The sequence below is a fragment of the Pipistrellus kuhlii genome, unplaced genomic scaffold, assembly GCF_014108245.1.
Source record: "Pipistrellus kuhlii isolate mPipKuh1 unplaced genomic scaffold, mPipKuh1.p scaffold_m20_p_1, whole genome shotgun sequence".
In the NCBI taxonomy this organism is placed as follows: Eukaryota; Metazoa; Chordata; class Mammalia; order Chiroptera; family Vespertilionidae; genus Pipistrellus; species Pipistrellus kuhlii.
This window is the reverse complement of record NW_023425404.1, coordinates 24,389,154-24,401,180: the sequence shown is the minus strand read 5'-3', so window position 1 is coordinate 24,401,180 and position 12,027 is coordinate 24,389,154. Positions and strand designations below refer to the sequence as shown.

The following is a 12,027-nucleotide window of genomic DNA, read 5'->3' as shown; positions in this document are numbered from 1 at the left end:
GGAATCGAATTATGAAACAGCAATCAAAGAGGCAGGTAGCAGAATCAGGTTCATCATTTGAAGAGACTTATAACTCTGGCTCATGCTCTCTCCAGAATCTCGGTCTGTAAGGTACAGTATTATTTCATCCAGGCCATGACAATGTTCATTAACATGGTGGATGCTGTGCTATTTTCCAGGGTGCCCTACCCACTTTCTTGTAAGAGCATTTACACATTTCAGCCCCGAAGAGTTTGGTCTTGGCTACATGACCTGCTTTGTCTAATCAGACATGAGCAGTGTAACACCTCCCTTTTAAGAGGCATCAAAGGTCCCACCAGCTCTCTTGTGAATCCTCCCTGTCACCAGAATGGCAAGTACCAGAGTTGCCGCTCTTTTGGTCTATGTGGCAGAACAAGCATAACCCAGCCAAAGCAGCCTTGTATCTGCTGATGTGAAAAGTGAGTGAGAAATAAGTATTCGTGGTTATATTCCACTGGATTTAAAAAACAACAACCCTGCAGCAAAGATGACTATGAAATTGGAAAACAATGTGCCCCAAGAATAGAGGAAGTCCTGACTAAACAAAACCATTCCCCACCTCAGGGCAAATTACTATTTAATGTAGTCCTTGGGAGCACAGTGAGTTCTATTTTGTTTTGGATTTTTTTTTTTTTTTTTTTTTTTTTTTTTTTTTTTTTTTTTTTTTACATTTACTAAAAATATTTAGTAGCTTTTTCCCCCACACTAAAATAGTCAAAGCTCCCTGAAAGTGACAACCCTAAAGGCCTTCTGGCATGACAGGGAAAACAAGTTCAACAATAAATGTATGTACCTGTCAGGAAGTTAAGTGGGGAGAAAAGGTCCCCCTGAGTCCCAGTGCTGAGGTCGTAGGTAGTAGAACCCTGGGGGAAGGGAGGCGGAATTATCTGCAAGATTCCATTGTGTCTGCAGGCACCTCCCTGAAGCACAAGGTTTATCCTGGTAAAGAGTGTGGTGCAGTCCACAGATTGCAGGTAGATGGGTTTCTCGCTTTACATCTCTAGAACCTGCTGTATGCATTCGTATGACTTAGTAAGCCAGGTGTGAATGCGCAATTGGAATAAAGCTTTCCACCCAGCTAAGGCTTTCTGATATAATTATTGGGAGAGCGGGTGTGGAGGGGTGGGGGATTGCAAGTATGGAAAGTGAATTCTTCATTGGGGATTATAAACCAAGTAAAGATGAATACAGGAGTTACTACAGGAGTTACACGACTTTCAAGTCTTACAAGCAGTACTGAGTTCTCACATCTAGGCCTTCAGAGGATGAAAACCAAATCCTGTGGAGGCTATCAGAAGTTAGTTAGCTTGCTGGGTTGCAGGGGTTCAAAGATGAAAGACTCAAGTTCATGGCCCGGTGGAAAGCCAGAAAGCACATCTCAGACAGTGTGAAAAGGGCCAACGTTGACAGATACAAGGCCAAACAGAGGCTGAGAACAGGCACTCATTATGGGGTGGTGTGGGAGATGATCAGGAGAAACTTTCATGATGCAGTGACATTAGCTGAGTCTGAAAGTATGAGCTAGCCTTGACCGTGGACAGTGAATAGCTTCTCTTGAAAACAGTTGTGCGAATTTCCTCTCTGATCATGTGACTTATGCAGAGAGTTGGGGGGAGGGGACTTAGAATTCATAAGAGGGCAGAATAAGAGATTCTCATGTTGGGAGGCTAGGAAGGAACACAAATCTATTCAATTAAGAAGGTATCATCATTCCCATTTTATAGATGAAAAACCTGAGACTTGGCTTAAGATTATCATGGCTAACTCCAAGTCAGTATGACCTCAGGGTCCAAGCTTTTTATTCTGAATATTCATTCTGTCTGGGATTCAGGCTTGAGCACTCTGTTTAGGCACTGGACGTTTCAGAAATGGTTGGGAGGAAAAGTTCTCTTTCCTGGCAGGAATGACAATCTTGCATGATGTTTCAGAGAAGTGACGCTTAATGGATCACATTTCAATTCACATTATTCTCAGGGACTATCTCATAAAGGAGAAATGATTCTACAGAGATTTTAAGGATCTCTTTGAGCTGGCATCTGCTTTCATGTACTGTACTACCATCATACCACAGACAGGACTTCTAATGACATCAGTAGTCACTTAAATCCTCCCACAGGGTCGACCCATTCTTCTGCTAACTACATTTAGTTGTTGGCAATTCTTTAAATTTTCCCTCTATAGGTATGATACAAAGATTGAGTCTCCAGAATTCATTTATTTTTCTATTTTAAACATGATTTTTACATAGTTCTGCTTACATTTATAGTTTTGTATATATCCTTGTGATTGATTTATTGGGAACTCCATCCATTTTTATGGACTTTGATTGGAGCCATGTGAATTAATGGTAGAGGCCATTGGAATTTGGAAACATGCATGTAAGTCCTGGCCTTGCCATTGTATGGCCCTGCGTGTACGTTTCATTCCAGTCTTGGTTTCTTTTTCTGTCAAACAGCGATAATATCTATATTATGGCATTCATTTTGAGGCTGAGTACCATAACAGGAGTTACACGACTGGTGGGCTGCTTTCCAGATTATTCTGTTCTCTTTTTCTTTGGTGCCCTGGAATATACCAAATGGCTTCTGGACATTACAGAAAGAGTAAATTATGTCCCATATGATCTTTAATGGTAGAGTGTTTGAAATGTGTAATGTGTATATGATAGATAGGGCAAGTCTTTATTAACCAGCAGTTAATTAACTGGAACATTCTGCTCTGCAGATGACTGGAATAATAGGAATATTACTGCAACATATTAAAGCCAATTAAAACTTTATGAAGATTTAAGAAGCCGTTTTCTTCACCTTTTGAAAGAATTTGAATCTTGGAGTTCATATCATTTAAAAATATTGTCACTTTCTGAAAAAGATATTTGCTCACATAAAGAAACCTCTTCTCAATTAGTAGGACCCTCGAGGTGCTTTCAGGCCTCCTCTATACTTTGGTTTATCTCACCCTAACCGTGTTCCCTGAGTTGTCATTTCTCTTTATTTTTAAAGCCAGTTTTCTCAGAGTTTTAAGGTTGTTGTTTTTTTCCCGAGTATAATTCACTTTTTATTTTTATTTTTTTAAATATATTTTTTATTAAATTATTATTTTTGTACATATACCAATGCCCCCTCCCCCCCGTACATATCCTCTCACCCCAGAGTTTTGTGTCCATAGGTTGTACTTATATGCATATATACAAGTCCTTCGGTTGATCTATTATCTCCCCCAGATCTCCCCAACCTCCCCACTGTAATTTGACAGTCTGCTTGTTGTTTTACTGTCTCTATATCTATCTTTTGGTTCTTCAGTTTATAATGTTCTTTATCATCCATAAATAAGTGAAGTCATATGGTGTCTCTTTCATTGACTGGCTAGTTTCACTCAGCATGATGTCCTCCAATTCCATCCAGGTTGCTGCAAATGATGAGAATTTTTTCTTTTTTATGGCAGTATAATATTCCATTGTGTAAATGTACCACAGTTTTTGGATCCAATCATCTGCTGATGGGCACCTAGGCTGTTTCCAAATCCTAGCTATTGTAAATTGTGCTGCTATGAACATAGGGGTGCATATATCTTTTCTGATTGATGTTTCTAGCTTCTTGGGATATATTCCTAGGAGTGGGATTAACTGGGTCAAATGGGAGTTCCATTTTCAGTTTTTTGAGGAAGCTCCATACTGTTCTCCACCGTGGTTGCACCAGTCTACATTCCCACCAGCAGTGCACGAGGGTTCCTTTTTTTCCGCAACCTTGCCAACACTTGTCGTTTGTTGACTTGTTGATGTTGGCCATTCTGACAGGTGTGAGATGGTACTACATTGTTGTTTTGATTTGCATTTCTCGGATAATTAGTGACTTTGAGCATATTTTCATGTGCCTCTTGGCCTTCCTTCTGTCTTCTTTTGAGAAGATTCTATTTAGATCCATTGCCCATTTTTTAATTGGGTCATTTATCTTCCTTTTATTAAGTTGTATAAGCTGTCTGTAGATGTTGGAGATTAAACCTTTATCAGTGATAACATTTGCAAATATGTTCTCCCATATAAAGGGCTTTCTTGTTGTTTTGTTGATGGTTTCCTTTGCTGTAAAAAAAATTTTATTTTGATGTAGTCCCATTTGTTTATTTTCTCTTTAGCTTCCATTGCCCTAGGAGAAGTATCAGTGAAGAAGTTCTTTTGGCATATGTCTGAGATTTTGCTGCCTGTGGATGCCTCTAGTATTTTTATGGTTTCCCGTCTTATGTTTAAGTCCTGTATCCATTTTGAGTTTATTTTTGTGTATGGTGTAAGTTGGTGATCCAGTTTCATTCTTTTGCATGTATCTATAATTCACTTTTTAATGAGAACATTGTGTGTAAATGACAGAACACTACCGCCGTGTGCAGATATTGTCCGAGAATACCCATTTAACGCATTCTGTCCAAGGGAGGGAGGGAGGGCTGAGCCAGTGGCCCGCCGTTTTTTTGTTTTGTTTTATTTTTACTACCCCATTATTTTGGATTGAGTATTTTGCTGTTTTTGCTGTTGTTATTGTTTTTAAGGCTTCAGGACATGTTGCTGGCCAACCTGAGGGAACAAATGGAGGAGAAATTGAAAAATGCCAGTGAAAGAGATGGAGAGGAGGTGACCCTAGATACAGGAAAAGAAGTTAGCAGAACGGTAGAAAACATGCAAGTCAAAGGTGGTCCCGCATGGATAATAGTAGGCAACAAGGGAACAGAGATGTTGAGGCAGGGAGGAAAGCACCTAACAGCACACAGTTCTTTTGCTCTTTGGGGGAAGGTAGAGTGTAGTCATATGATAAGAAGTGAGTATGGACTCAGGGATTGAGAGCATTCTCTGGGGATAGCATAACGATGATCAACATAAAAAACCAGTATTGGGCAGTAGCCTAGTGGAGTTGGCTACATTAAAAGTGATAAATTTGTTGAGAAACTCATGGATATAGTTATGAGATTTATCTAGCAATTCAAGTAGCTTAGGAGTTGGTAAGTGGTCAGGCAGATGAGAGGAAAGGCTAAAGGTCTTGACTGATCAGCAAATGCTGATTAGAGAGGCAAGTGACAAGTGTCCTGAAGGAAGTGTAAAATTGTGAAAACTGCAGGTGCTCCAAGGAATGGCAGTCCAATGAGGGCAAGAGCAGAGTCTGATTCCACCGGTGTTTTTATTCTTTTCAGATTGGTCACACTGCTCTTAGTAACCCAGGGCTGAGATAAAAGATGCTGGCTTTTGATTCCTTGAAGATGAGACACCAGTTACCTTGTAAACACCATTAGATGTCATTGTTTAGCCATGTTAAACCCTTCAACAATAGGTTTTGGTATTCAGTTTTCTCTGCTACATTGTGCACACTAAAAGGTAGTACAAATCATACTCGACTTATGATGGGGTTTCACCCCAATCAACCCATCATAAATTGAAAATATCATAAGTCTAAAATGCTATTAATACTACACTGTAGAGCACATGTGTCAAACACAAGGCCCGCGGGCCAAATCCGTCCCGCCAGGCCTTGCAATGTGGCCCGCACCGCGCTGTCATCACTGCACTCCGCTGCGTTTCCATCACAATGACAGTTTATGACTGTTCAGTAAACCATTCGGCCCGCGATTTAGGCTGGATTTTAGATTTTGGCCCCTTCTCTGATTGAGTTCAACACCCCTACTGTAGAGTATAGCTTGTTTCCCCTCATGATCGCATGGCTGACTGGAAGCTGTGGTTACTACTGCTGTCCAACGTCAGGAAAGAGTATCATACCACATATCCCTAGCCCAGAAAAGATCAAGATCCAAAACTCAAAATGTAGTTTCTACTGAATGCACTTTGGTTTCACACCATCTTAAAGTAAAAAAATCCAAAGCCAAACCACCCTAATTTGTGGACTGTCCCTATCTATACATTTCCCTCTTCTGTCTCCTCCTGCTTGACAAACCTTCTTTCACCACTCCTAAACATCCATGTAACATCTATGTTATGTGACAATGGCAGACAGCTGGATAGAAGGTTCCCTGGATGTACTGTTAGTAAGAGGTTGGCACCATACCTGATCTGTTCGGCCTCTCAACTCTGTGTCCACAAATGCCAGAGGATCCTCGGCTCTGAAGTTCAAGAATAGGAGCAGAAGAATCTTCGGTGACAGACAGAGGGGACAGCTGCCTACTGATGCCGCTGTGTGAACTAGGACAGTTGGCTCCTGGTTTACATCGAGGGACTGATGATTTTGAGGTACCTGGGAAGAAAGCATTCACCAGTTTGAGAACTTTCTAGAGGAAAAAAAATTAGAAACAGATTTAAAATGCCTTGGCAGTAAAATACATGGCAGCCACAATCACAGCCATATGGAACATTCATTGAGCTTGTTTCTAACTTTATAAAAGGGGCTCCTAAAAGGAAAATGCTACATTGACGAGAGTTTTTTGAGATAAATCCACTAACTAGAAATGAACATTAGAATATGGTGTTTGGGTTGATCCATCTGTTCTGAATCGGAACTGTTAACACTGTCTAATAGTTTGCCTCAAGGATAGGGAAGTGCTATGTTATGCTTACTTCCTCCTTTCCTTCCCAAGGCTGATTGTTCAATTCCTAACTGGTAAAGCTGCCAACCAGTGTCTCCTATCAAATCCACGATGCACTTTCTGTCAGATTAATCACTAATATCCAATTTCGTTGTCTCCTCAGTCACCTCTGGCCTCTGTCCACGGTTACAGATGAAACTCAGCCTTCAGGATCCTCCATAGGTTAAGCCCCTTCCGATCCTGATTAATCTCCCACCAACCCCCAACTCAGGTTGGCTTCATGTGCCTACATCCAGTGTAGTCACACAGGGCGCTGGGCTCAAAAGGACCCCCTCCCCACTCCATCACCACACACATCCAAGGCTGGGTGATATATAATTACCACTTGGAAAATTTTAATACTTTTATCTCAAACTTTGTGTGTGTGTGTGTGTGTGTGTGTGTGTGTGTGTGTGTGTGTGTTTTGGTAAGTGACTGCTGATGCGATAACGAAGCATATGCAGGGACTCAGAACCTCAGTTCATGCATGCTACTGTCTCCTGTTGTCTCCCTACCTCTGTGGGTGGGTGTTCACCTTTGGTCTTGACTAGCCATCTCACAGGGGCCTTGGAGCTGGATTGTAGATGCTGGGGTTCCAGGGTGGGGTTGCTAGTATCTGTGGGGGCCTTCACTCACCCAACAAATGTCCAGTGTCCAAGGGAGCAGATATTAAATAGCAAAAAATGCCAGGTATGAAGAGAGATATAGACAGAGAGAGAGAGAGAGGGGGTGGGGGGAGAGGGAGAGAGGGAGACACACAGAGAAAAAGAGAGACAGAAAGAGCCTAAGGGGAAAAAAAGCCATATTTTCTGCTTTTTGTCCAAGGGGCCCTACATTTTTATTTTGCACGGGGACCTCAATTTACATGGCCAGCCCTACGCCAACCTGAATACTCCATTTCAAGGAATCTGGTCTGGCTGTGCTCTGACCCTTTACTCTCAGTACTGACAGCTTTCAAGCCTTCCACGGGCTGGTCCTCTATGTGGAACACTCTGAAGCTAGCCCAATGCTTAAATCCTTGATCAGATTCAGATTGGTTCATGCACTGTTCACTGGTAGATGATATGCACCTGCACTGTCTTTGAACCTGGGCCGTCTGAGTCCACTGCCAGCAGGCATGCACTTGCTGCCCATTGCTTCCCTTTCTCCTATGCGGTGCTCTGCCTCTCTGTCTGCGAAGCTGCCTGATGTCAGAGACTGTGTTCTTCTGACTCTTTAACTAGACTTTTAAGTGTGGAACCATTTTATGTTTACAGAAGAGTTCAAAAGACAGTTCAGAGTTCCCATATGCTCTCCATCCAGTTTCCTTTAGCGTTACTATTTTACATACCCTGGGGGCATTTGTCAAAATGAAGGTATTAACGTTGGCAATTACTACTAATCGCACTTCAGACTTCCCTGGATTACACTGGCTGTGTCAGTAATGACTTTCCTCTATTCCAGGATTCCACCCAGGACACCACATTGCATTACTCATCATGTCTCCTTAGCCGCCCACAGTCTATGCCAGTGCTTCAGTCTGTCCTTGTTTCTCATTAACGATGGTTTTGAGAAGTGCTAGGGAAGTATTTTGTAGGATGTCCCTCAAATTGGGGTTTACTAGATGCCTTTTCTCATGATTATATTGGGGCTATGTGTTTTTTGGGGAAAACATAACAGAAGTGAAGTGTCCTTATCGTGTGCTATCAGTCATTACATGCTACCAGTATGGCTTATTACTGGTGATGTTTCCCTTATCACCTGGCCAAAGCAGGGTTGGCCTGGTTCCCCCCGTCTTTCTCCCCCTTATATACTTTGTTCTTTGGAAGCAGGTAACTAAGTCCAGCCTACACTTGGTGTGGGGAATGGGGGCGTGTTGAGCTTTACCTTCTTGAGGGAGAGGGTCCGCACATATTATTTGGAATTCTTGTGAAAAGAAGATTTTTCTCTTTTCCTCCCTTTTTTCAATCATTTATCTATTTCAGTGTGGACTCAAGTATATTTATTTTCTACTTTGAGTTATGATCAAACCTGGATTGTTTATTCTTTTGCTTAAACTATTTCATCTTTCACCATTGGGAGATTGACTTCTGAATTCCTTTGCTGTACTCACATTCTTTTGTTTTTGGAGTTTTTCCTTACTTCCTGGCATTGCAAGGTGTTCTGGACTCATCTTTTATTTTCCCTGCCCACTCCTAGAATCAGTCATCTCTTCCAGGATCCCTATTTCCTTTCATTGGAGAATGATATTTAGAAACGAACATCTGGCTGTGTGTTTACTGTTAGTGGGATACCCCTGAAAGTAGGTCTTAGTAGGTCAGAACTAGGAAATACATATATATACATATGTATATGTATATGTATATGTATATCTCAACCCATGTATATACATGCATCTATAATTATTCTTATTATCTATACATTCTACACTTTTCTTTATATTTATTTATTTATTTAGTTAGTTAGTTAGTTAGTTTTAATATATTTTATTGATTTTTTACAGAGAGGAGGACAGAGTGATAGAGAGCTAGAAACATCAATGAGAGAGAAACATCAACCAGCTGCCTCTTGCACACCCCCTACCGGGGTTGTGCCTGCAACCAATGTACATGCCCTTGACCGGAATCGAACCTGGGATCTTTCAGTCTGCAGACAGACACTCTACCACTGAGCCAAACCGGTTTCGGCATATTCTACACTTTTAAAAATTATGTCTAAGATAAAATATTCTATACACAGCATGACCTCATAAAATACCAGATGGGAAGCAACTGGGATCTTTAGAAACAGAGTATCAGAGTCAACTTGGACACTGATGGACATCAGTTCTAAGACAGGTAGACTGCTCTGACCACTCTCTGGGACATTTGTGTTTGTTCTTCCTTGTAGGAGTTTCTTTATAATCTTTCTGATACAAGGTGGAGAACAGAGGCTATCACTTTCTTTGGGTTTTGGGGATGAGGTCTTGCTGTGGTGTTTCTGAGATGGCAGAAAGGAGGTAGAAACTGTCAAATGGAAAGCAAAATCTTGAAATAGCAATGACTTCTTGATTTGAATTTGGCTTTGAATACATCAGGTTATGTACTTGTGTGAGTAATCACTTGAAGGAAGCAGTGATGTCCAAAGTAATCTTGAGTTCCTGAGCCTCAAGAACCTAGCAAAACAGTGCAACTTAGATGCAAATGTTAGCTCCACAGTCCAGGCCTAACAGTATATATGGTTTTCTTTTCTTTTATTTCTCAATCTTAGGAAAAAATAAGTAGAGGTATCTGAAAATGGAGTTGCTGTATTATCTATTAGTAGTGCCTCAAGATGACTTGATGAAAATTTATTATTTAATTTTGGAATTAAATAAAAAATGTACAGATACTCAAAAAATCAACAGAAGAATTACATGCTGATTACTATGCTTAAATTAATGTTATATTAATATTATTATCAAAGTGCCAAAATAGATGTTATTATTTTACATATCTAAAAATGGTTATATATCTAAAATTTTATTATGGTTTTTGATTGAATATTTTAAAGTTGATAAAAAGATACTGCCTGGAATTCAGTGAACCCTCATTTATTCATACTCTTCAAAAGGCACTCACACTCAGATACTCCAAGTCATTTTTAATTTATCTTTCAAATATCTTTTTTTATTTTTATACTAGAGGCCCAGTGCATGAAAATTCATGCACTGGAGAGGGGTCCCTCAGCCCAGCCTGCACCCTCTCACAGCCTGGGAGCCCTCAGGGGTGGGAGATGACCTGGTGATCAAGAGGAGGTGACACCCCCATCACACCTCTGCTGCTGCCACTGCCGGCAGTGCAAGCCTTGGCTGGCCCTGGTTATCTGAGCCTTGGGTGACCCTGGGCAGCTGAGCAGCCACCATCGGAGATTTGCCTGCACCTCGGATCATCCCTGGGCAGCTGGGGGGCTAAGAACAGGTCTGGCCACACCACATGCCTACCACCACCACCCCCTTCCTGCCAGGGCTGAAAGGACTGGGGGACTCTGGCGGGATTGAAAGGACGGGATGCCACCATCTTTGTGACAATGTGATGGTCAATTTGCATATTCCCTCTTTATTAGATAGGATGAGTTGTGTCTTCTCAAGTTTCCTTTGGTGAATATCAGGTTTCATTTTGTGGTCATTTGGCAATTGTAGAAGATGAAAAGGAACAAGTCCAAAAATAGGTTGGATAGTAAGTTGAGATCAAATATTGGCCATAGTTACTAAAAAGTTGGCATATCATGTGCAGCTAGCAAGTGTTAGATTTGTAAGCCAAACTAGTGATTTCTTTTGCTTCTTCATTTTCACTGATGTGTTATGCCCTTGCTTCTGTACCTCCTTATGCAATAGAGCTCAAAGCCCATTGCCTGCTGCCAGCTGCCTCCCTTTGGTTGATTTGTGGAAAGATCCAACAGTTGTTGAGCCACTGGAGATATTTCAATCATTGTCCTAAAAAGGCAAACTTGAAACTTCTGAGCCAGGCCCAGAGGCATGTCAGGGCTTGGGCCATGAAACAATCACATTTGATCCTATAAATGAAGACACTGTCCCATGCTACAATATATGTAAGGCCTTGGAATTCGGTTAATATAAAGCCAGCCCTGACAAAAATAAATATTAAGAATGTCACTTAGGATGCAGTCAAGGATCATAAATAAATCATATCTATTTTCTAGGCCACAGTGAATGCTTGGGCATTGCAAACACTGTGAGTGAGCAGTATTCAGATTTTAATAGGTATTGAGAGTAAACTGTATTAGGAGTGATGGTTTGGAAGTCTCTCATTAGTCACATGAGAGGCTAATGAGAGACTTCCTCTCCTCCCTCCCCCCCTAAAGACATTCATGCTTGAGCAGCTCTCATAATTGTAAAACACATGTTCTGGATTTGTATTCTAAAAAACAGGTTGGGGGGCAAGATTCATTGATTCTGGCTCCCTTCCCCCAAATAAAATATCATCCTTAATACTTGCTTGTTTAGATAATTTCTGTCCCTAAGTCTCCCTCCGATATCAAATTTTATTTCCTCAGTGATATCTCAATATGGCCCTAATCATACCAATGTTTTATTATGTCTAAACTTTTTTCTTCTAACTTCTGCTACCTCGTATCTTGCTCATACCCAGTCTCTGACTACTGAGCCTGTTACACATTCTGTCATAGGTAAATTAAATTAAATTAAATTATGGGTTAACCTAGGTGATTTCTTCTGAATAATCATAGAAATCTGAAATGGGTTTTTAAGTATTCCCAAAATACCTAAGGAAGAATTTTGAATGTATTTGGCTGATCCTTTAGATGGAATCAGTAGAATACCACAAAATTGCCTTTACAATATTTGGTGATAGTCCTGATTTTAAATAATTTCCTAAGATAATAGAAAGTTGTTGCAAAAGAATAAATATTAAAAAAAAAACCCACAAAAAAAACCCCTCTAAGTCCAGTTAACAGCTCCCTGAGTGTTTTTAATGT

At 40.7% G+C, this 12,027-nt stretch overlaps 1 protein-coding gene across 1 annotated transcript in view; it reads right to left on the bottom strand.

Moving 5' to 3' along the window:
* SLC35F4 (solute carrier family 35 member F4) overlaps window positions 1-12,027 on the bottom strand; it is a 162,034-nt gene that overhangs the window by 20,264 nt on the left and 129,743 nt on the right. The window contains exon 2 of the mRNA XM_036435367.2: window positions 6,060-6,245. Within this exon, the coding sequence (XP_036291260.1) occupies window positions 6,060-6,245 (186 nt within the window). The remainder of the gene's footprint in view (window positions 1-6,059; window positions 6,246-12,027) is intronic.